At 44.1% G+C, this 20,502-nt stretch overlaps 1 protein-coding gene across 1 annotated transcript; it reads right to left on the bottom strand.

Annotated features, from left to right (window-relative positions):
* Nucleotides 1–1,255: 1,255 nt before the first annotated feature.
* ENPP7 (ectonucleotide pyrophosphatase/phosphodiesterase 7) lies at nucleotides 1,256–18,097 on the bottom strand. Its single transcript, XM_048491721.1, has 5 exons — nucleotides 17,857–18,097; nucleotides 15,364–15,509; nucleotides 12,349–12,969; nucleotides 9,292–9,517; nucleotides 1,256–1,380 (listed from the first exon to the last, which is right to left on the bottom strand). The coding sequence occupies exons 1-5, from the start codon at nucleotides 18,095–18,097 to the stop codon at nucleotides 1,256–1,258; spliced, it is 1,359 nt and encodes a 452-aa protein (XP_048347678.1).
* Nucleotides 18,098–20,502: the final 2,405 nt, after the last annotated feature.

Below are 20,502 nucleotides of genomic sequence, written 5' to 3'. Positions count from 1 at the left end.
CGTTCCTGCCTTGAAACCCCTTTGTTAATTACAGTCATTCCATCTGTGACTGTAGGGTGGGAGTTGCACTCCCTGAAACTGCCTCTGCCAACATTTTGCTTATGTGCTGTACAATAGTTTTAGGGAATTTGTCACATTTTACATCTCAGTAAATATGATAGTTAGAAGAGGAGAACTTCCCATAATTGGCAGGCTTTTTTTTGGTATCTTCTCTGTTGCTCAGCTATAGTGGGAGTGCCTTGAGGGGTGCCTGTATGGAAGGATAAGTCCAAGGCATCTTTGTTAAAAGATTAATGCCCTCAAAGGGCTTCTACCAACAGCCACACTAACACAAAGACAATCTCAGGCTTGCTTCATGTGTTTCTACATGGCAGGGGACAGTCTGGAAGTGAGAATGGTTAACCACACATGATGAAACAGCCTAAAAAATTAACTTTGAAGTGTGTTGATTCAATAGGTATTTATACAACAGGTACAGCTTGTATTGTATATAATGACCCATATACAGTTTTTCAGGTTGTTTTTTCTTTGGACTATACACCTTCCATTTGTATTAGCTACACATAATGGTCATAGATGTATACTTCTTGTTGTGTGGCTGTTTTTTGTTGTGGGATGTTTGCACCTTGTTGTGTTTGCTTGAATCTAAGGAGAAAGGCAAGATATAAATAGTTTAAGTGCATTCCCAATAGTTTAAACAGTTTAAGTATATCGGTTTACTGCAAGAAAACCTACGCTTGAATAATCTCCTCTGATCCAGTTAGAGGCATATGGAAGTGGAATGGATGAGGAGATGCACGAGGAGCTACACACTTAGAGCTGTGAACGTGACTCCTGTCTGGGGCTGAGCACAAATAGCTCACTTTTAAGAGGTGAGATGTTACCAAGTAGCTGTTCAGAAAGAGGAAGTTCGTTCAGTTGCCTTTCCTGACAAAAAACTGATCAGATTTTAGCTTTTCAAATAGTAAAATATTATTATAAAGGAACCCATGCGTACAACAGCGGCTGCTTCGTACATGCTGTGTTAGCACTGAAATTCTACAGTAAAACGCATGCAAAAAACTGGTTCTCTCTGGCAGAGCTTTTTGCCTCCAAGTGGTGTCTGGAAATTAGGACTAGCTGGATCTGTTTTAAAGATGGATGCCTCGTGTTGTAATTAAAGGCTTCTGGGCCTGAATGTGTATTAGAAGAAGTAAACCAAGCTGTAGTTCTTCATACCTTGCTGACTTTTTTCCTGGGATGCTGGAGGACACCCTCATATGAGCACATAGCAAGCGACCCCAATCACACATCCCACAAATGCAACTATGCTCAGCACCAATGCCAGTTGCCAAGTCGAAGGAGAAGAAATCTGATCATCTTCTGTAATCTGATCATCTCCTGCAATAGAAAAGCAGCAAAGTCATTCCTGCGTTAGGCAACTGGGAATCCAGCAGCCACTTCTTGAATGTGTGCTGTCTCCTTCCACTCAAAGGGACAGCTAATATCGTGGTTGGGGGGAATGTGAAGAAATACTTCAATTTTGTGAACTCAGTGTTTTATCCCAGGAATTTACACTAATGGAATCAGAACAAGGCAAGTACTACATAGGTGTGGCCACTAGATGTCGTCATTTAAACAAGAGTGTCTTACAGTTGGTGTCTTTGGGCCAGTTCATGCAATATGTGGATCTATGCAGCTACCCGCACACATGATAATGCACGCTCCACTGTATACAAATTTCTTGTGAAGTCATTCTGTCTCAAAGAAGCGGAAAGGTCATGTGTTCAAGCGTATTGCATGTACAAATTACGCTACAGTGACCTGTATGTGGGCTGTTTACATGCAATCCCTTGCCCCACTGCACACATGCGACTTTAACATCAAGAGCCACTTTATACTGCTGAATTGCTCCATCTGATGTGGTATGGCACCTGGGAAAATTGCAGCCTTGACTATAATGGTGGTTGATTGATCCCAGTGTACCACCAAATCAACTTTTTACTGTATCAATGAGTACAGTATTGTGATTAGATACCTTCTAATTTGGGTTTAGCGCTGGTTACAGGACTAAGGCCCATTATGCTCTGAGGTCCGCTGTATGGCAGGGGCGAATGTCTGTTGCAGCAAGTTTTCTCGTACAGATTTATTTCCCCAAGTCCTGCTTTCAATTCCCATTCTCCCCGCGCCAAGCAACACCACTTTAAGTGCAACTTTAATTTTCTTTGCTGCCAGAGTGGGGAAGATTTGTCAGCAAGCACAGCTTTGCCTCAGACATTCTCCCCCCACCCCCCACCAGTCCCTCTCTCTCCTGTGCACACCTCTCCTCTTCCCCCTTTTCAGATTTGTTATTATGTTAATTTTTGTTATTTATTATATTGATATATTGCTGTTGTACACCACGTACAGCAGGTGGTGGGCGGTCTATCAAAATAACAATAACAACAACAACAACAATAATAACAACAACAACAACAACTTTGGAACTCAGTAAAGGTAAACTTGCAACATGCGAAGGTGTGAATATGCCAAATGCCATAGAAATAAAGAGCTTACCAGTGAATGAAAGATACAAATACTTGGGGATACTGCAAGCAGAGAACATCAAGCATGCAGAAGTCAAAGGCGCAATTAGGAAGGAATATCTTAGAAGGGTAAGAAAATTTTTGAAATCAAAGTTAAATGGAGGAAATACAATAAAGGCAATTAATACTTGAGGTGCCTGTAGTACGCTACACTGCTGGCATAATTAACTGGACACAAGCCAAATTGGACATCCTGGACAGAAAAACAAGGAAAATTATGACCATCAATCGAGCACTGCATCCAAGAAGTGATGTAGACAGACTCTACCTAGCAAGGTCAGAAGCAGGAAGAGGACTGCTCCACGTCAAGCAATCAGTAGAGGAAGAGAAAAGAGGCCTGAAAAAATACATCCAAGAAAGTCAAGAGCCAGCATTGAAAGAAGTCCACAAGGCTGAGATGCTGAAAGCCAAAGAATCAAAAGAGTATGAAGTCCAACAGTTTAAAACACGAAAGGAGCAGTGGCTAAACAAGCCCCTCCATGGGCAGTACTTTAAGAACATTGAAGGGAAGGTTGACAGCAAGAAAACATGGGAGTGGCTCAGAAGGGGAACTCTAAAGAAGGAAACTGAAGGCCTGATTTTTGCTGCCCAGGAGCAAGCATTACGGACAAATGCAATAAAGACACGGATTGAAAAGTCCTACAATGACCCAAAGTGCCGTCTCTGCAAAGAGGGTGATGAAACCATGGAGCACATCATCTGCTGTTGTAAGAAAATAGCCCAAACTGACTATCTCGAACGTCACAATAGGCTAGCAGCAATGGTGCACTGGAACCTTTGCAAAAAGTACGGCCTGCCCTGTAGCAAGACCTGATACGAGCACAAGCCAGAGAAGACCACAGAAAATGAAGAAGCAAAAATACTCTGGGACTTTAGAATATAGATAGACAGACACCTGGCACACAACACCCCAGCAGGGGCGTAACAAGGCAGCCCTGGGCAAACTGTAGCCCTGGGCAAAACCTGAGTTGGATGCCCCCCCCATGGGCGGCCACTCCACCACGACCAATTTTTTTTGCACCAGGACATTGGTGCCTGCAGGGGGTGCCCTTTTAGACATATCAGCACCATAATTTCAGCATATCATCAGGAGACTGTCCTTATGCTACTCCCCAAGTCTGGTGAGGTTTGGTTCAAGGAGTCCAACGTTATGGACTCCCAAAGGGGGTGCCCCATCCCCCATTGTTTCCAATGGGAGCTAATAGGAGATGGGGGGTACAGTTTTGAGGGTCCATAACTTTGGCCCCCCTGAACTAAACTGCACCAAACCTGCGGGGTATCACTAGGGCAGTCTCATGATGAGACCCTGAAAGCTTTGAGACTGTGCCTTCAGAAATGTCCCCCCCCCAGCCTGCAACCCCCATGGACAGCAATACAGAAAACTCAATGCAGAACAAAGATTCTTGGGCAAATTTCTGGGATGTTCCTGCAGGGGGCGCATTTTTTGATGTATCGGCACCAGCATTTCAGGGTATCATCTGGAAACTGTCCTTATGGTACCCCCAAATTTTGGTGCAGTTTGGTTTAGGGGGTCCAAAGTTATGGACCCTCAAAGGGGGTGCCCCATCCCCCATTCTTTGCTAAGGAGATGGGGGCTACCCTTTGAGGGTCCATAACTTTGGACCCCCTGAACCAAACTGCACCAAACTTGGGGGGTGCCATCATCTCCAGATGATACCCTGAAATTTTGGTGCCGATTTTGGTGCCCTGCAGGCCAAAAATGGAAAACCACTAAAATATCCAAAAACGAACCCAGCATTTTGATGCCCCCCACAAGGTGATGCCCTGGGCAGCTGCCCACCTTGCCCAATGGGCATTACGCCAGTGCACCCCAGACATAACAGTGATAGAGAAAAAACATGTTTGGATCATAGATGTTGCTGTGCCAGTTGACAGCAGGGTAGAGGACAAAGAGCTGGAAAAGATCACAAAATACAAGGACCTACAAATTGAAGTTGAACGATTGTGGCAAAAAAGAACAACAGCAATCCCACTAGTAATCGGTGCTCTAGGAGGAATCCCAAGAAATCTTGAAAAACATCTGGAAAGCCTACACTTGGACAGAACATCAGTCCACATGCTGCAGAAAGCAGCACTTCTAGGAACTGCACATATTCTACGCAAATGCCTCTAATATCCTAGGTCCTTGGGAAGGACTCGATATTCAGAGATGAATTCCAGACACTTGTGCTGTGCTGTTATGTGTGTAGTAGTAGTAGTAGTAGTAGTAGTAATAATAATAATAATAATAATAATAATAATAATAATAATAATAATAATAATAATAATAATAATAATAATAATAATAATAATCTGCACGCATCTGCACGCATTATTCGTCGATACATCACACAGTCCTAGATGCTTGGGAAGTGTCCGACGTGTGATGTAATACAAAATCCAGCATATTGATCTTGCTTGCTGTGTGTAACTGTTTTGTATCAATAATAATAATAATAATAATAATAATAATAATAATAATAATAATAATAATAATAATAATAATAATAATAATAATAATAATAATAATAATAATAATAATACAGTTGGGAGGCCAGGAGGATGGATTGGACATATGGGCTGCCTCAACCAAAAGAACATAGGAGACACAATGGAATCTTGTGGGATCCCATAAGCCAACAGCCTCCCAGCATAGAGTTGCCAAATCTGGTTGTAAAATCCAGGTTAGGAAACTCCTGTAGATTTGGGGACACCTCCTCTTTTATGTCGTGGCGTGTTTGATCTTCCTCCTCAATAAATAAACAAACATTTACATGGGATAGTTGCATGAAGTCATCCAGAGATTCAGACTGGGCTGTCACTAATAAGTGGATGCCATTCAGCTCTGTCTCACCCATCCAACTGATCTCAGGAAGGCTGTGGTAACCCAAACTAGTGTCTAGAAGCAGTTTTGTAGTGGATTAGGGCTAATAAACTGAAGCTTTATCCCAATGAGATAGAAGTGCTAGTGGTGGGTGGAAGGTCTGACCCAGGATTTTAAAGTGACGCCTATTCTGGATGGGGTTGCACTCAGTGGTGGGATTCAGCAGGTTCACACCACTTTGGCAGAACTGGTTGTTAAAATGCTACAGATCAATAGCAACAGATCCACAGTCTGGGGGTGCATCTGGATCCAGGCCTCCTTTTTACCATTTTCAACTGGTTAGTAAGCTGGGACCTTTCCCGAGCAGAAAAGATCTGGCTGTTGTGCATGTCCTGGTTACCTCTAGCTTAGATTACTGCATTGTGGTCTGTAGGGCTGCCCTTGAGAACTGTTTGGAAACTTTTCCCACAGTGGATATTTTTTCTTTCATATCTTGCAGTAATGCTCAACTTCTCTGTAATGCACTATGTATTGCCCTGTAAAACCAGAGTTCCTATATTTGTCATTTGAACTGTGCAGTTGGCATGTTGACAGCCCCTGGAGACATATTCACACAGAATGTTAATGTGAGACTTTGTCTTTCCCTAGGGTCTTGTGGACCCAGGTTCTGTGATCAGGTGGTGCATTTCTTTGTTACTGTGAAACTGCTTATGGGAGACCAAATCTACATGCACTGAGCCGTTTCTTAAGCTTTTCATGTGAATGTATCCCTGGGTATTGTAAATGCACCACATGAGATGAAATTTGAGCATCTAGACAAGGCCAATGCCAATCATCCACATTCTTGCTACAGCCTGCACTAAGGGCTATCAGTGTAACCTCTATACCTATTGGAGATTTTTGCTTCTCATGCCACACAGTCTGGGGTTAATGGAAAGAACTACACCTGAAATTAATAGGCAGTCTGAAATCTGGCAGAGTGGGAACAGGTTTCACAAGTTAATTCTCCAGTTCTTTGTGTAGTTGATAGCAATATTCTATTATTGTCCTAAACGGGAGACGGGGCCCTTTGACAATATCCTGTAGTAACTGTGAATGGCTCCTGAAGAGAACTAATTGTAGGAAGATGGGCTCCAGATAACTCTCCATTCTTTAATCAGATATCTACCAGAGCTTAAAGGAAGCATCAGCAGTCCAGCTGAGGGCAGGGGAAAGGAGCATGGAAACCAGTAGCTAAGTGATGAGCAAGGGAGAAGCAGATAAGACGGAGCTGCTCCATTAGAATTATTCGGGGCTCCTTTGTGATGATCACTGGCAAACTCATCCCCCTCCCTTCATCTCTAGCGCACTCAGTTTTCTTGGATTGCCTTTCCAAGCCCTCCTTCACACAAAATAGTCAACTGAGCTTTTTCTCGAGAGTACACAAGAACACAAGGCAAGAAGGAAGGAGTCTATTCTGTGCCCTTTGTTCCTTGTTTGTCCGCATTTGTGAGAAGGATCGCACTGAGCACTACCCCCACTATGGTTAATACCGATTGACAATGTAATCTGCAAATGGGTGCAATCCTTTCCAAACCAATATCTTTTCCCTCACAGCTTGCCCTCAATAAGTCTTGCATTGTAATTGTATACTGAATTATAACGGTTCTCTTATCTTTGTATGGCTGGCATGAGGCTTGCCAATATCTTTGAGGATCTATATAGGAAGTCTGTCCACCCACCATGGTACTGAACCTTAGACAAGTCATGTGATTTGTCTGTTCTACTGACTCCCAGATGGCAACAGCTGGAAGCTTATATGGTGAGAGGTGCCCTTTGATGCCTGCTGAAAAGTGTCAAGATGGATGGGCTGGGCTCAGAATTTGGGGTTTTTCCACAAGTCTGATCAAAGAGTATGACTTTACTGGCCAGATGAGGAAAGAAGATGCTAGCTTATATCAGCTGCCAGACATTGGGGTTAAATGAAGGTAGACTCTGCTAGGTGTGGTTGTGCAGTGTGAAGTTTAAACTTTTTTTGGGTAAAGTCTCAATCTTAGAAGACGGCATGAGTATAGTTTAAGTATGGATGAAATAGACATGCAGTGTAGTACTGTCTCTCGTCCATTTCATACCAGCCCCAATACTTCAAGTTGGTAAGTATTTTTAACAACTATAATTTGGCTTCTAAGTACTTCTTGTTTTGTGGAATGTTGGTGGTAGAAAACAAATTGCATATTAGTGCCTTCGTTCTGTGGAGACTGTAAATACCTAATATTTCTAGTGGTTCTTGGATTCAGAGTGCTATATACAAGAGTCACATGTAATGCTGATGGTAGGCCAGGGAAAGGTATCTGGGAACGCTTCTCTTGTTCAAAGCATGCATGCATGTCTAGGCGGTTTTGGAATGCAATGGAGCAGACTGAAGCCAGCGTACAGGGAACTCTTCGTGATCTCTGCATAGAGGCAAAGGGATGGGAATATTCTCTTTACTAATTTACTTATTTTATTTATTTATTGAGCTTGCTATTCCACCCATTCCTAGCCAGAGCCAGACTCAGGGCGGCTCACATACATAATAAATACAACACACATTCCATAAAACATAGCAAGCAATTCAAAACCATAAAATCAATTCCTATCTCATAATCTCCAACGATGGTAAAACAATTGAATATTGCATGGAAGGATGATTTTTTTTTTAAGAAACACACACTGCATTTATTTATGACGGATTTAACTGTCTACTTAAACAGTTGCCTTTCGAGTGCAGCAATGGTATGCCGGGGTGTGGGTGGGTAGAATTCTATCGGGCTGTGTGAGACCAGGCATGCATGGACAATCAAGGGCTTTGGACTCTGCTTTCAGAGAAGAATAGGTTGGATCAACCTACCGAACAGCCATGAATGGCTCAATGACCAAGCAGACAGTCAAAAAACTGGATGCCTGATTGTGAGCGGCGAACAGGGTATCAGCTAAACAGGCAGATAGATGAGCAATCCTAGTAGTCAGTCACTGTGTGCTGATAGGGCCAATGAAATGAACATGGATCATAGGACTGATTCTGTTCCACTCTAGACAGTATCTGTAGCTGGTGTTGCAGGCATCCCTCAGTTGGCCAGAACAAGAGACTCCTGCTCTGGGGAATAGAGAGCCCTGTTAAGTCTGGGGATACTTGCACTTAAGATAAATGGACAGATGGGAGGCTAGCAAGGCCACAACAGAGGTGGGTAACAGGGCTGCAGATCCCCCCCCCCCCCACCAGAAGGCCTCCCTTTGTGCCTGTCCCTTATAACGCAAGCTTATGTCACGGAATGTGTCTGGCAGTCAGGAAGATCAAACATGCCATGACATAAAAGAGGACTCTTCTACCTTCTGAAAGGGCAGAAGAGGTGGGCTTTTCCACTTTCCCAACTCTCATCGTATCCAATATATGTTTGTCTTCAGTAATTTGGAACACTATTGCGTAATGGTGAGACTATTGGACTTTGAGTGGGGAAGCCCAGATTCATTCTTCTGTTCAGCTGTTGGGCTGACATCTCCCCGCTGCTTTTAATTTTACAAACCTTGATTATATTTTCCTGGCTCTTGGCACACACTGTGATTGTTTAAAATTTGCATCTCAGTACCAGCTGTTAAATTTCAGAACTGGATTTGAAGAACGAATGGCAACAATAGCTAAACATTTGGCACACTAATTGGAGCAATGAGTTTAAATCATTTTGGTGTACTGGCTGTTAAATTTGCCATAATGTTGGAAATAATCTGCAGCTGAAGGGCAAGGAGGCCATGTTTCCAGTGGCCTCTCTTTAAAGGATACACAAGGGTTCCCATTAGTCCATCCTTCCCCTGATTACCGGCATCTTTATGCAGCCCTGCCAGTTCGTTTAAAGCACTGTGAAGGGGTATTAAACAGTGAAACCAGACCTGTAGACTTGCGCAGCATGTGCCACGTAGCATTCAAGGATCCATCGTGGGGCTCAGGTGTGATCTCCAGGAGTTCGCAAAGGAGGGCATAAACATTCACGCTGTCAAAAGGCTCCACCTGTAGATCCCTCTTGAAGGCGGGTCCTTCAGCCCGGAAAATGGTTTTCATGTTCATCGCTTCATTGTCAAAGCCGTGTTCCCCTTTGTTGAATTGCACTTTGATTCTCTGAAAAGGGAGGAGAAAGTATGACTTGCTGCACTTTGGGGCAATGAAGCAAAGGTGCAATGCAGTTTTCACCCATCACCCCCAAATCTCAGTGGCCTGGAGAGATTTGGGATCAAGTTCCCACTCTCATGGAAGCTCAGTGGGTGACTTTGGGCTGGTTTATGCTTTCCTCAGCTCCTTGGAAGGGTGAGATAAAATTCTAATTAGGTTTCCCACTGAGAAATCCCAATATTCCAGTTTACATTTTACCTTGCTACTACAATTAAAACATATTAGTCTGCAACTAGAACCATTATATGGCATAGGAGAAAAAAATATTTGGGCTTGCAGCCTACATGCAGAGCCAAAAAGACTGGTTTTTATTTGTATGAATACTAGCAAAAATCACTTACTGAAAGACTATGACTATAATCCTTTAGAAGAAAGTCCTATTGAACAAAATGGGACTTCTTTCTGATTAAACCTGGACCCAGTTGGGCTGAAAGAGATGACCATCTCTTTCCCTAAGCAAGGCCTGGAACGATCATTTGACAACATGGTGTCATTTCCCCTTATGATATAGAAAGTAAATGCCCACATTGTTTTACTGGTTCTGTCCTACACATGAAGCTGCCTTATACTGACTCAAACCTTTGGTCCTTAAAGGTCAGTAGGGTCTACTCAGACTGGCAGTGGTTCTCCAAGGTCTCAGGGAAAGATCTTTCACATTACCTGCTGTCTGGTCCTTTTTAAATGGAGATGTCAGGGATTGAACATGGGACTTTATGTATGCAAAGCAGAGGCTCTTCCACTGAGCCACAGGTTGAGAAGTAAAAGTTGCAGAGCTTGCTAGTAAGAGAGCATAAAGAAGAACAGGAAGAGAAAGAGAAAGAGTTTGGATTTATATTCCCCCCCCCTCTCTCCTGTAAGGAGACTCAAAGGGGCTTACAAACTCCTTCCCCCCCCGCCCAACAAACACCCTGTGAGGTAGGTGGGGCTGAGAGAGCTCCGAAGAACTGTGACTAGCCCAAGGTTACCCAGCTGGCATGTGGTGGAGTGCACAAGCTATTCTGGTTCACCAGATGAGCCTCTACAGCTCAAGTGGCAGAGCGGGGAATAAAACCTGGTTCTCCAGATTAGAGTGCACCTGCTCTTAACCACTATACCAGTGATGGCGAACCTTTTCGAGACCGAGCGCCCAAACTGCAACCCAAAACCCACTTATTTATCACAAAGTGCCAACATGGCAATTTAACCTGAATACTGAGGTTTTTGTTTAGAAAAAACGGTTGGCTCAGAGGCGCGCATTACTCGGGAGTAAGCTTGGTGGTAGTCGTTGGCTTTGCTTTGAAGCAATTGTGCAACTCTTCGAATGGGTGAATCACGACCCTAGGAGGATTTACTCAGAAGCAAGCCCCATTGCCAGCAACCGAGCTTACTCCCAGGTAAAGGATTGCACTTTAGTTCTTTGCATGAAAATCAGTAGGGTTTAACAGCACTTAACAGGGTTACCTACACTGCTTCCCCAAAACTAGGTCTTAGGTTTAATGCTAATAATCAAGCCCAGCGGCCCAGGCCAGCCTAGATGTGGGGGGGGGGGGCGATTTCCCCCCCACATGATGAACTCTGTGCGTGCCCACAGAGAGGGCTCTGAGTGCCACCTCTGGCACCCGTGCCATAGGTTCGCCATCACTGCACTATACCAAGCTGGAAGGAGGTCAGCCATGGAGACTTTCTGGATCTCCTTGATGAGGCAAAGGACAGCACTTGTGATGACTTGGTGAAGTCCAATGACAAATACATTGCTGAGTATTGTGTGATAATGCTGAAGCTCAGAAACTAGGAATTTCCTGTTCTTAAACAGCTATTAACTCTAGTTAATGGTTCAGGTTTAAGAGATAAATGCCTCTTTATAAACAAGCTACTTTAAAATGAATTCTGAATTTAATACAAACCTGTTAGGAGACTTTATAGTTAAAAGCTTTTTAAAAAAATCTGATTAAAAAATTAAAAATCCCATTTAGCTAAGATTCTTAGTTAACACAACACTAAAGATAAAACGACCTGTCATGTGGAATACATGTGCAGTGAGTGGCAGGTTGCCTCACTAAATCTACGTATTCCTACTACATAAAAAAATTAATTCTGAATTTGGCTATGGATAAGGAAATGTGGTCCTCCCCTTGGTGTGTTTTTGAGATAAAGGCAGTAAGAGACCCAGGGGTTTAAGGAAGATCATGCCTTAATAGTAAAGTGGCTGCACCCCTTTTTGATCACAAAAGCTGTACATCAAGGCCACCTATACTCAGGACAGGGTTTTCTAAGTATTTGAGGGACTCTTCAAGAATGCTGAAAAATCCACGTCTATGAATTAACCACAATTTGTAAAATGTCCTGAGGATTCTCCTGGCAGTCTGGGGTTTTAAGGGCAGCTGAATGTGAAAGGAACCAAGTGTAGAAAAAGGCAAACTTATCTTTCTCAGGCCCCTGAGCGAGGTTATGGAAAACTGGATTCTAAAACTGATTTTCCATCCCATGATTCCTCACGGTCCCCCAGATTGCATATGCTCGTTTCTCATAATTTAACTGACATGTAATCGGAACTGATTCAAGGAGAGGTAGGGTGTCTGGAGAAGTTGTTAGGAACATGCAGTTGCTATGCTTGGATGAACATGAGGAGATGGTGCATAGGTGTCCTCTCTCTCTCTCTCTCTCTCTCTCTCTCTCTCTCTCTCTCTCTCTCTCTCTCTCTCTCTCTCTCCAATAGATCCCTTTGTTCCCAACACACACCAAAGCCATAGCAAGAGGAGAGGAGTCGGAAGTCCTGATATAGATAACACAGCACACCATACCCCATGGATGACATAGCCAGGGTCACCGTACAACACGAGAGGTGTGATCCGGGTGTTGTTGGCATAGTGAAATCTCTCCGGGAATTCCTCTTTCTTATAGACATGGAGCTTGGGATGAGCATCTTTCAGGGCCTCATAAACTTTCTCTAGTTTCCCTGGTTTTGGCAGCAGTAGCCCTTGCGGTCCATAATCTACCAGCTCAAACTGGATGTCCTGGAAAGAGAAGTTTGCCATGCCTCGGAGTTGAATTTCATCTTGTTTAATTACTGTTTCCATGCCATGGTCAGATGTGATGATCAAGTTCAGGGTTGAGTCCATGCCATGTTCCCCAATGCTTTGCCTCAAGTAACCAACCGTCCGGTCTACTTGAATAACCATTTCTTTCCTCTGCTCAGACTCTGGGCCATATTTGTGTCCCGTGGAGTCAGGCTCTCCAAAGTAAAGGGCAACGAAGTCGAGGTTTTCTTTGGTGAACCACTTCATGACAAGATCAATGTTCTGCCTCCACTCGGTCTCATTGTTGTACTTGTGAAAGAGACCTTCCACTCTCTTGATGTTCACCTGTTCCCCCTGGTATGTGGCATTCCCCCCAGGGAAAAAAAGTGAGGCTGTCTTCAAACCCTAGGATGAGAAAATCATAGTTTTAGGACTTAATATTATAAATATAACTGCATGTTATGTACGCTTTTGGTTTGGGAAAAGGTGCCGGCAGCACTGGGGACTAGATATCTGAGCCTCATGAATGCAGGAAAGACACTGTGGAAAATGTTGTGGGAAAAACTCCAAAAGGATTTGGGCATCTTAGTTGATAGTTCCATGGGAATGTCAACTCAATGCATGGCAGCTGTGAAAAAGGCAAACTCTATGCTGGGGATAATTAGGAAAGGAGTTGATAATAAAACTGCAAGGATTGTCATGCCCTTATATAAAGCCGTGGTGCGACCGCACTTGGAGTACTGTGTTCAGTTCTGGTCGCCACATCTCAAAAAGGATATCGAAGAGATAGAAAAAGTGCAGAGAAGGGCAACGAGGATGATTGAAGGAATGGAGCACCTTCCTTATGAGGAGAGGCTGCAGCGTTTGGGACTCTTTAGTTTGGAGAGGAGACGTTTGAGGGGGGATATGATTGAAGTTTATAAAATTATGCATGGGGTAGAAAATTCTCACAATACTAGAACCAGGGGGCATACATTGAAAATGCTGGGGGGAAGAATTAGGACTAATAAAAGGAAACACTTCTTCACGCAACGTTTGATTGGTGTTTGGAATATGCTGCCACAGGAGGTGGTGATGGCCACTAACCTGGATAGCTTTAAAAGGGGCTTGGACAGATTTATGGAGGAGAAGTCGATTTATGGCTACCAATCTTGATCCTCCTTGATCTCAGATTGCAAATGCCTTAACAGTCCAGGTGCTCGGGAGCAACAGCCGCAGAAGGCCATTGCTTTCACATCCTGCATGTGAGCTCCCCAAGGCACCTGGTGGGCCACTGCGAGTAGCAGAGTGCTGGACTAGATGGACTCTGGTCTGATCCAGCTGGCTTGTTCTTATGTTCTTATGTCACCACAGGGTTGAGCTGGGCAAGGCTTCAGTGCATCCCATAGCTTTTTTTCTGACACCCAGAGCTGTGTGTCCTTTGAACTTACAACAAATGACATTTTATGGGAAGGAAATCCATAACGTACAATACTTGACATTACAATAAACGACAAAAAAATGAACTTACAATAAATGCCATTTTAAGGGAAGGAAACCACCTTCTGTGAGGTTTTTTTAAAAGATGAAATTATCAGAGTTACATGATGCATGCCAGCCTAAGCTCTTTACAGGTGGATGAACTAGCAATGACTAGTGTTCAAAGAAATGAGAATAAGACTTTGCAGATGGGCAGGTGGTTAGCTGGATAGGAATACAAAGCTAGGTACTTTCTTCCACCCTTTTATGGCACCTCTTGCCTACCTTTAGACTGATAATTTCAGGTCAAATTTCCTGCTTTTCCTCACAAGCTCACTTCTTTTCCTTTCCATTAGCCAGCAAGGTAGGTAGGGGCTACAGAGGCATAGCTCCAAGGAGGCGGGGAAGTGCGCGATGCACTGGGTGCGCGCCCCTGTGGGGTGTGTGGTGAGGGCGTTCCGGGGGTGTGGCAGGGTGTTCCAGCACAGGACAGGGGTGTTCCGGCAGGATGGGGGCTGAGGATGCACCAGTGCACTTTCCCCCTTTGCTACGCCTCTGAGGGGCTATCTTGGTCTCTTAGCTTTCCTATTTATAACGTAGTTCCCTAATAAACATTTATCTTTATTTTTAATCAGTGTGCCTGCCAATAAGTAGAAAAGTGTGATATGTGAGTGGCTGGGGGAGGGGCTGAGCAAGAGGAAGGAAAGGATAAAGCAGTCCTTCCTACCATTTTGCTGTTCCTACTTCCAGCCTTAGAAGCTGCTCTTTCTCAAAAACACAAACCAGCAGTACCAAGCACACTTTGAACCCTTTTCCCTTATGAGGAGAAAAAGAAAGTGCTGGTTCTGGTGAGAGCAAAGATGCCTCTTCTCCCCCATCCCAAGCTGCTGGCTTGACTTCTTCCAAGTCATGTTTTATAGGGTGGGGAGGAAGGGTTTCTTGAAAAGGGCTCTCCCAAAGTTCTGTGTACAGGGCCTCTGTACACCTACCTGTCAAAATCATCTGTCAATTTTTAAAAATTTGTATCTATGAAAAATCTACCGGTATTTTATTGTATGTTTTTTTTTTAAAAAAAGAGTATGATAAGCTCCTTTGTATGGATGGTGCTTAGCACTCCCTGTAAGCTCTGCTGCTTGGATCTGGTTCTGGTTTGCAGTGTTGTCCATGTTTACCTTTCTTAGTACTCTGTCCCCTACAGTATAAAGGGAATATTGTAGAGCAGGATGAAGCATTACATCCAGGAGCCCAGGAGCATCTTTTTGAATGAAAAATACAAGAACACCTCATTTTAGGATTGCTGAGTTCTGGGTAGAACTTGCTTACCTGCAAGTTCTTGCTTACCTGCCTTTGTGCTGTGATCCAGATAGGGAGGCTGCCGTTGTCCCACCAGGAAGAAACCCCCTGTGTGTTGTAATAAGGAAGCTTCTGCCCAGTGCTGGTGTTGAACCACATGTTGTGAATCACCCCGTGGTTCTCAATGTACTTTCCTGCAAGAGATAAATTTGGAATTAATTGTTTGATGGTGGGAATGGTGGAGGGGGGATATAAATCCAAACTCTTCTTCTTCTCATCTTCAACTTTTCTTTGCTAACAGTTCATGAACACTATAGAATAAATAGATTGTTGGACTTTGTGATGGAGTCACAGAATTTTTCTTCTGAGTGTGAGGAAATCACTGACTTTTCCTTCCTTTTCTTGAAACCCCATTTGGATATGGAGCGGCCCCTTGTAGCAAGGACTGATGACTAGCACAGTCGTGTTCTTTTGTCATGTGTGAATGAGCATGAAAAAGCAACACAATTATACAAAGCGTACAAATTCTGACAAAACAAAACTGGAGCCAAATTTTTAGCACCTCTTGATTACAGGTTAAAGACACAGGAGGCTGGATAGAGTGGCTTTCATAGATCAGATTTAGCTTCCCACTTGACTATTCATGTTCTGGATCAGGTGCCTCCAATACATAACTCAAGCAACTGGTATCTTGCCAGCTGCTGCAAAATAGCTTGTGCATCCCTTAGAAGACCCAAGAAATACTTACAATAAGATTTGATCTAGATTTTTAAAAAACCCTTTATTTCATAAGATTTTCTCTATGTTGTTTCATTGATCTTTTAATTCCTGGTGCTCTCCCCAGTCCATGTTCTGCACCTAGTACAGAACAGAACATGGTAATATGTTGGATGGCATGGAGTAAAGTAGCTGAGGAGATTTTTATGTGATCTCCTCCAGAAAAGGGAAAGATTGGTGAGCCCTGTTTTAGATCTATTTTCCCAACTTGCTAACTAGATATGTTCTAGTAAATTACCACCTTCATCTTTAAATCTCTATAATTCACCATAAATTAGAAATGGAGAAAGTCTGCTGCTGATGGATGGATAGAGCATTACAGGGCATCTGGCTAGTATTTGAATCAGGATTGCGGGGGAGGGGGGGTTGAGTTTCCTATCATTCCACATCTTGCACCACTGAAGTGAATGATAAGCTAAGATATCTGCGAGAAGAAGAAGAAGAGTTTGGATTTATATCCCCCCTTTCTCTCCTGTAGGAGACTCAAAGGGGCTTACAATCTCCTTTCCCTTCCCCCCTCACAACAAACACCCTGTGAGGTGGGTGGGGCTGAGAGAGCTCCAAAAAGCTGTGACTAGCCCAAGATCACCCAGCTGGTGTGCATGGGAGTGCACTGGCTAATCTGAATTCCCCAGATAAGCCTCCACAGCTCAAGTGGCAGAGCGGGGAATCAAACCCGGTTCCTCCAGATTAGAATGCACCTAGCTCTTAACCACTATGCCACTGCAGAAGAGTAATGAATTCAAGGTGCAGGAAAACAAGTAATGGATTCAAGGTGCAGGAAAAGAGATTACACCTAAACATTAAGAAGAACTTTCTGACTGTCAGGGCTGTTTGACAGTGGAATTCACTGCCTCAGAGAGTGATGGAATCTCCTTTGGAGGCTTTTAAACAAAGGCTGGATGATCATATGTCAGGAGTGCTCTGATTGTGTGTTCCTGCATGGCAGGGGGTTGGACTTGATGGCCTTTGGGGTCTCTTCCAACTCTATGATTCTATGCCTCTTTTTTTCCAACTGATGGGACACAAACAGCCTCCTAAGATGTTTGGGATCTAAGTTCATTTTGAACTGTAAACCTTCCCCTCAGTTTCCAGGTGTTCTACAGGTAGCGAATATACAGACTTTAGGTTTGCTACTGTGAGGTAAGTTTTGCAGTGCACAAGGAGATTATTGAGATCACTGAGGATGGATTAATATAGAAACAACTAAGAAGATTTATTTATTTACAGGTTGGTTTTAAAGGAACAAACCAGCAGCACAGGTCACCAGGTAGTCAAAACTACACCTGTCTGAGGCACAGGAATTTAAACTGGTTATGACTTCAGAGAGAAGTTAGATTTTTCCATAATGCTTTCAGGCACAAACAGACTTTTAGTTAGGTTGGATCCTCTCTCTCACACAGGATTCCACTCATACCAGCCTGCCCTTTCCCCAGAGTCAGAGTAATTGGTACAAGGCCTGCTTATCACCAGAGACAGGCCTAGCATTGAAGCATGCTCCTCTCTCCCAGAGACAGAGCTTAACCCCTCTGCCACACTATCAGGCAGAGCTATCCTTACTGCTCTCTGCCTCTGCCTGAATCAGAAAAAACTCCCCTTCTCCTATGTTCCCTCCAACATCTCATCCTCTTTCTCAAAGGTGATTGGATGCTGGAGCAGCTCTTCTGTGAGCTCATCTGAATGAGCCTTCTGTCCATCATAGTATCTTTTCTGAAATGCATGGCCATCCCCAGCACCCTTCTTTTTAGAAGGCCGTGGACTCACCTGTGAGAAGGCTGAAGTGACATGGGCTTGTCTGGGTAACAAAGGGAGGAGTCATGTAACGTGCTTTCACCCCAGCTCTTGCCATGGCATCCAGGTTGGGGGTATCAACATCCTGGTCATAGTTCCACCGGAAACCATCAAAGGAAACCAGTAGGAGCTTCTTGCGGGTGCTTGTTTCCTGGATTGGGGCACCAGTTCCAAGGGCCAGCAGGGATACCATCAACCCCAGGAAAGCAAACATTTCTAAGGCTGGCAAGGAAGAGAGAGGAGCAGCCAGCCCAGATGCAAAGATAAAATACATATGGCAGGGTCTCAAGTTCACTTGGCTTAATAAATACTAAGTCATTCTGAGCCAGATAGTGGAGTAGGGAGGGATTTTCTTTTGGCCCCTCCCCCTTTAAAAAGTCCAGCACTGTTTACTTCACGGTATGGTGCACTACTGCTTCATTGTCAACACCTGAAAGAATTAAGCACTGGCCAGGAACTGGCAACTGCATGAGGATCAATTTGGCTTTCCTGAGAAGCACCAAAATCCAAAACACAGCAGTGTAGTAAAGCAAAAAAAAAAAAAAGGCATTATGAGGTGGACTCTTGAGGCCTGTCTCACACATCCCAGGGATAAGAATATTTTGTACCATTTAAAGACTGCTGGGAGAAGATTTGCACTAGAACTGTTACCTTCTCTACTTTGCATTTAAAAGGGTGGGAGGAAAGTTATTGCCCAAGTCTGGATGGCCCAGGCTAGTCCAGTCTCATCAGCTCTCAGAAGATCAGACCACCAAGAAAGTCCAGGATTGCTTTGCAGATGTAGGCAGTGGCAAACCACCTCTGTCCATCTTTTGCCCTGAAAACCCTATGAGGTTACCAAAAGTCAGCTGCTACTTGACAGTACTTTCTACTACAACCAGGATTATCGTATGTGGGTAAGTGTCTTCAAGTCACAGCCAAGTTATGTTGATCCTTTTAAGGCAAAAGAATACCAAAGTTACTATTATCCCTCCCCCATTTGCTTGCTGTGCTGTTAGCTGTCCATTAGCCTACCTCACCTCTCTGCCACCTTAGTTCCATGCAGGTGATTTGTGTTTGATGTGCGATGTTTTAGTGCAGTGGTTCTCAACCTGTGGGTCGCGACCCTTTGGGGGTCAAACGACCCTTTCACAGGGGTCACCTAAGACTCTCTGCCTCCCTGTTCTCCATCTGTAAAATGGATACATGTTAGGGTTGGGGGTCACCACAACATGAGGATCACAGCATTGGGAAGGTTGAGAACCACTGTTTTAGTGTGACTACTGTACAGGGGCTCCAACTCAAATGGGACAAGAGACTCACATGGAGTTCAGCTGCTTAAGTTAAGGAAGGGTGGGGGTTCTTGCCTTGAGCCATCTTTAGAAAGGAGGTTGGCTGAGCTTTTGGGAGAAACATAAAGAATAAATACAATAAACAAATCATATGATTCTATGAAGATACAGCAATTCTGTGAAATGTTTTACAAACTAGCAGGCGGTCCCTGCCTCTGGCTTGCCTGCTTCCCAGCTTCCCCTTTCGCAGAGGTTTGCTACGTAGGAATCAGCAGGCGAAGCCTTTTATGGCCCAAAGCTAAACATTATCACCCGCTAATTGCTGCAGATCAAACTGCTATTAGAGGGTCAGCTGGAGGAGCCCCGGTTCAAAAGTTCAAAAAGCTGTATTTGAAGCAAGATTGTTCAGTCATTAAGGTCATCCCAGATTCCTTGGAGACGACTTGTTGTTTTCTTAGCATTCCTTACTTGGAAGCTTTTTGGGAAGACGTCTGTTTTGCTACAGCCTCTCTGATGTGGCTGAATAGCTAAGAGTGAACAAATTGAAACTGAACTGAATAAATCCTGACAAGGCAGAGGTAATGTTTGATGGGGAAGGCAGATCTCTTGAAGCTAAGACATGGTGCTTCTCACCTTCTATGGCAGTGGTTCTCAACCTTCCTAATGCCGCGACCCTTTAATACAGTTCCTCATGTTGTGGTGACCCCCAACCCTAACATTTATCCATTTTACAGATGGAGAACACTGATGCAGAGAGTCTTAGGCGACCCCTGAGAAAGCGTCATTCGACCCACAAAGGGGTCGCGACCCACAGGTTGAGAACCACTGTTCTATGGCATTCAGCTGACACTTACTGACTCAGTCAAGGGTCGAGGTTATCCCATATCCAACTGCTGGAGACAAGATTGCTGGAGAAGCAAGTTAATGCAGCAGCGGGGAAATGCTTTCTGCAAGGTTAGTTTAGCTGGCAAGACAGTCACCTACCTTGGTTTGGCTGATCTGACTGCCTGGATCCATGCTCTGCTCTACATGGGTGTGCCACTGAAGTCAACTTGGAGACTCCAGTTGGTGCCACTTGGTTATTATCAGGAGCTAGGCAGAGCATGCATAATACACTCCAGCCACTCCTTCATGAACTGGGTTCAACTCAAGGTACTGGCTATCACATACAAAGAGCTCTTTATGGCCTTGTGCCCTCATATCTGCCATAATGCCTCTCCTGCAATGCACCACCACAACAGCTTTGCTCACTGAGAAGGGCCTTCTGCAGGTGACGCCCTGCAAATGGGAAATATCAGCAACCGCCTTATGGAATGGCCTGCCTGAGGAGGTCAGGAAGGCTGCCACT

This window comes from Sphaerodactylus townsendi, linkage group LG03, assembly GCF_021028975.2.
Source record: "Sphaerodactylus townsendi isolate TG3544 linkage group LG03, MPM_Stown_v2.3, whole genome shotgun sequence".
Classification (NCBI taxonomy): Eukaryota; Metazoa; Chordata; class Lepidosauria; order Squamata; family Sphaerodactylidae; genus Sphaerodactylus; species Sphaerodactylus townsendi.
This window is presented reverse-complemented; position numbering and strand designations above follow the sequence as displayed.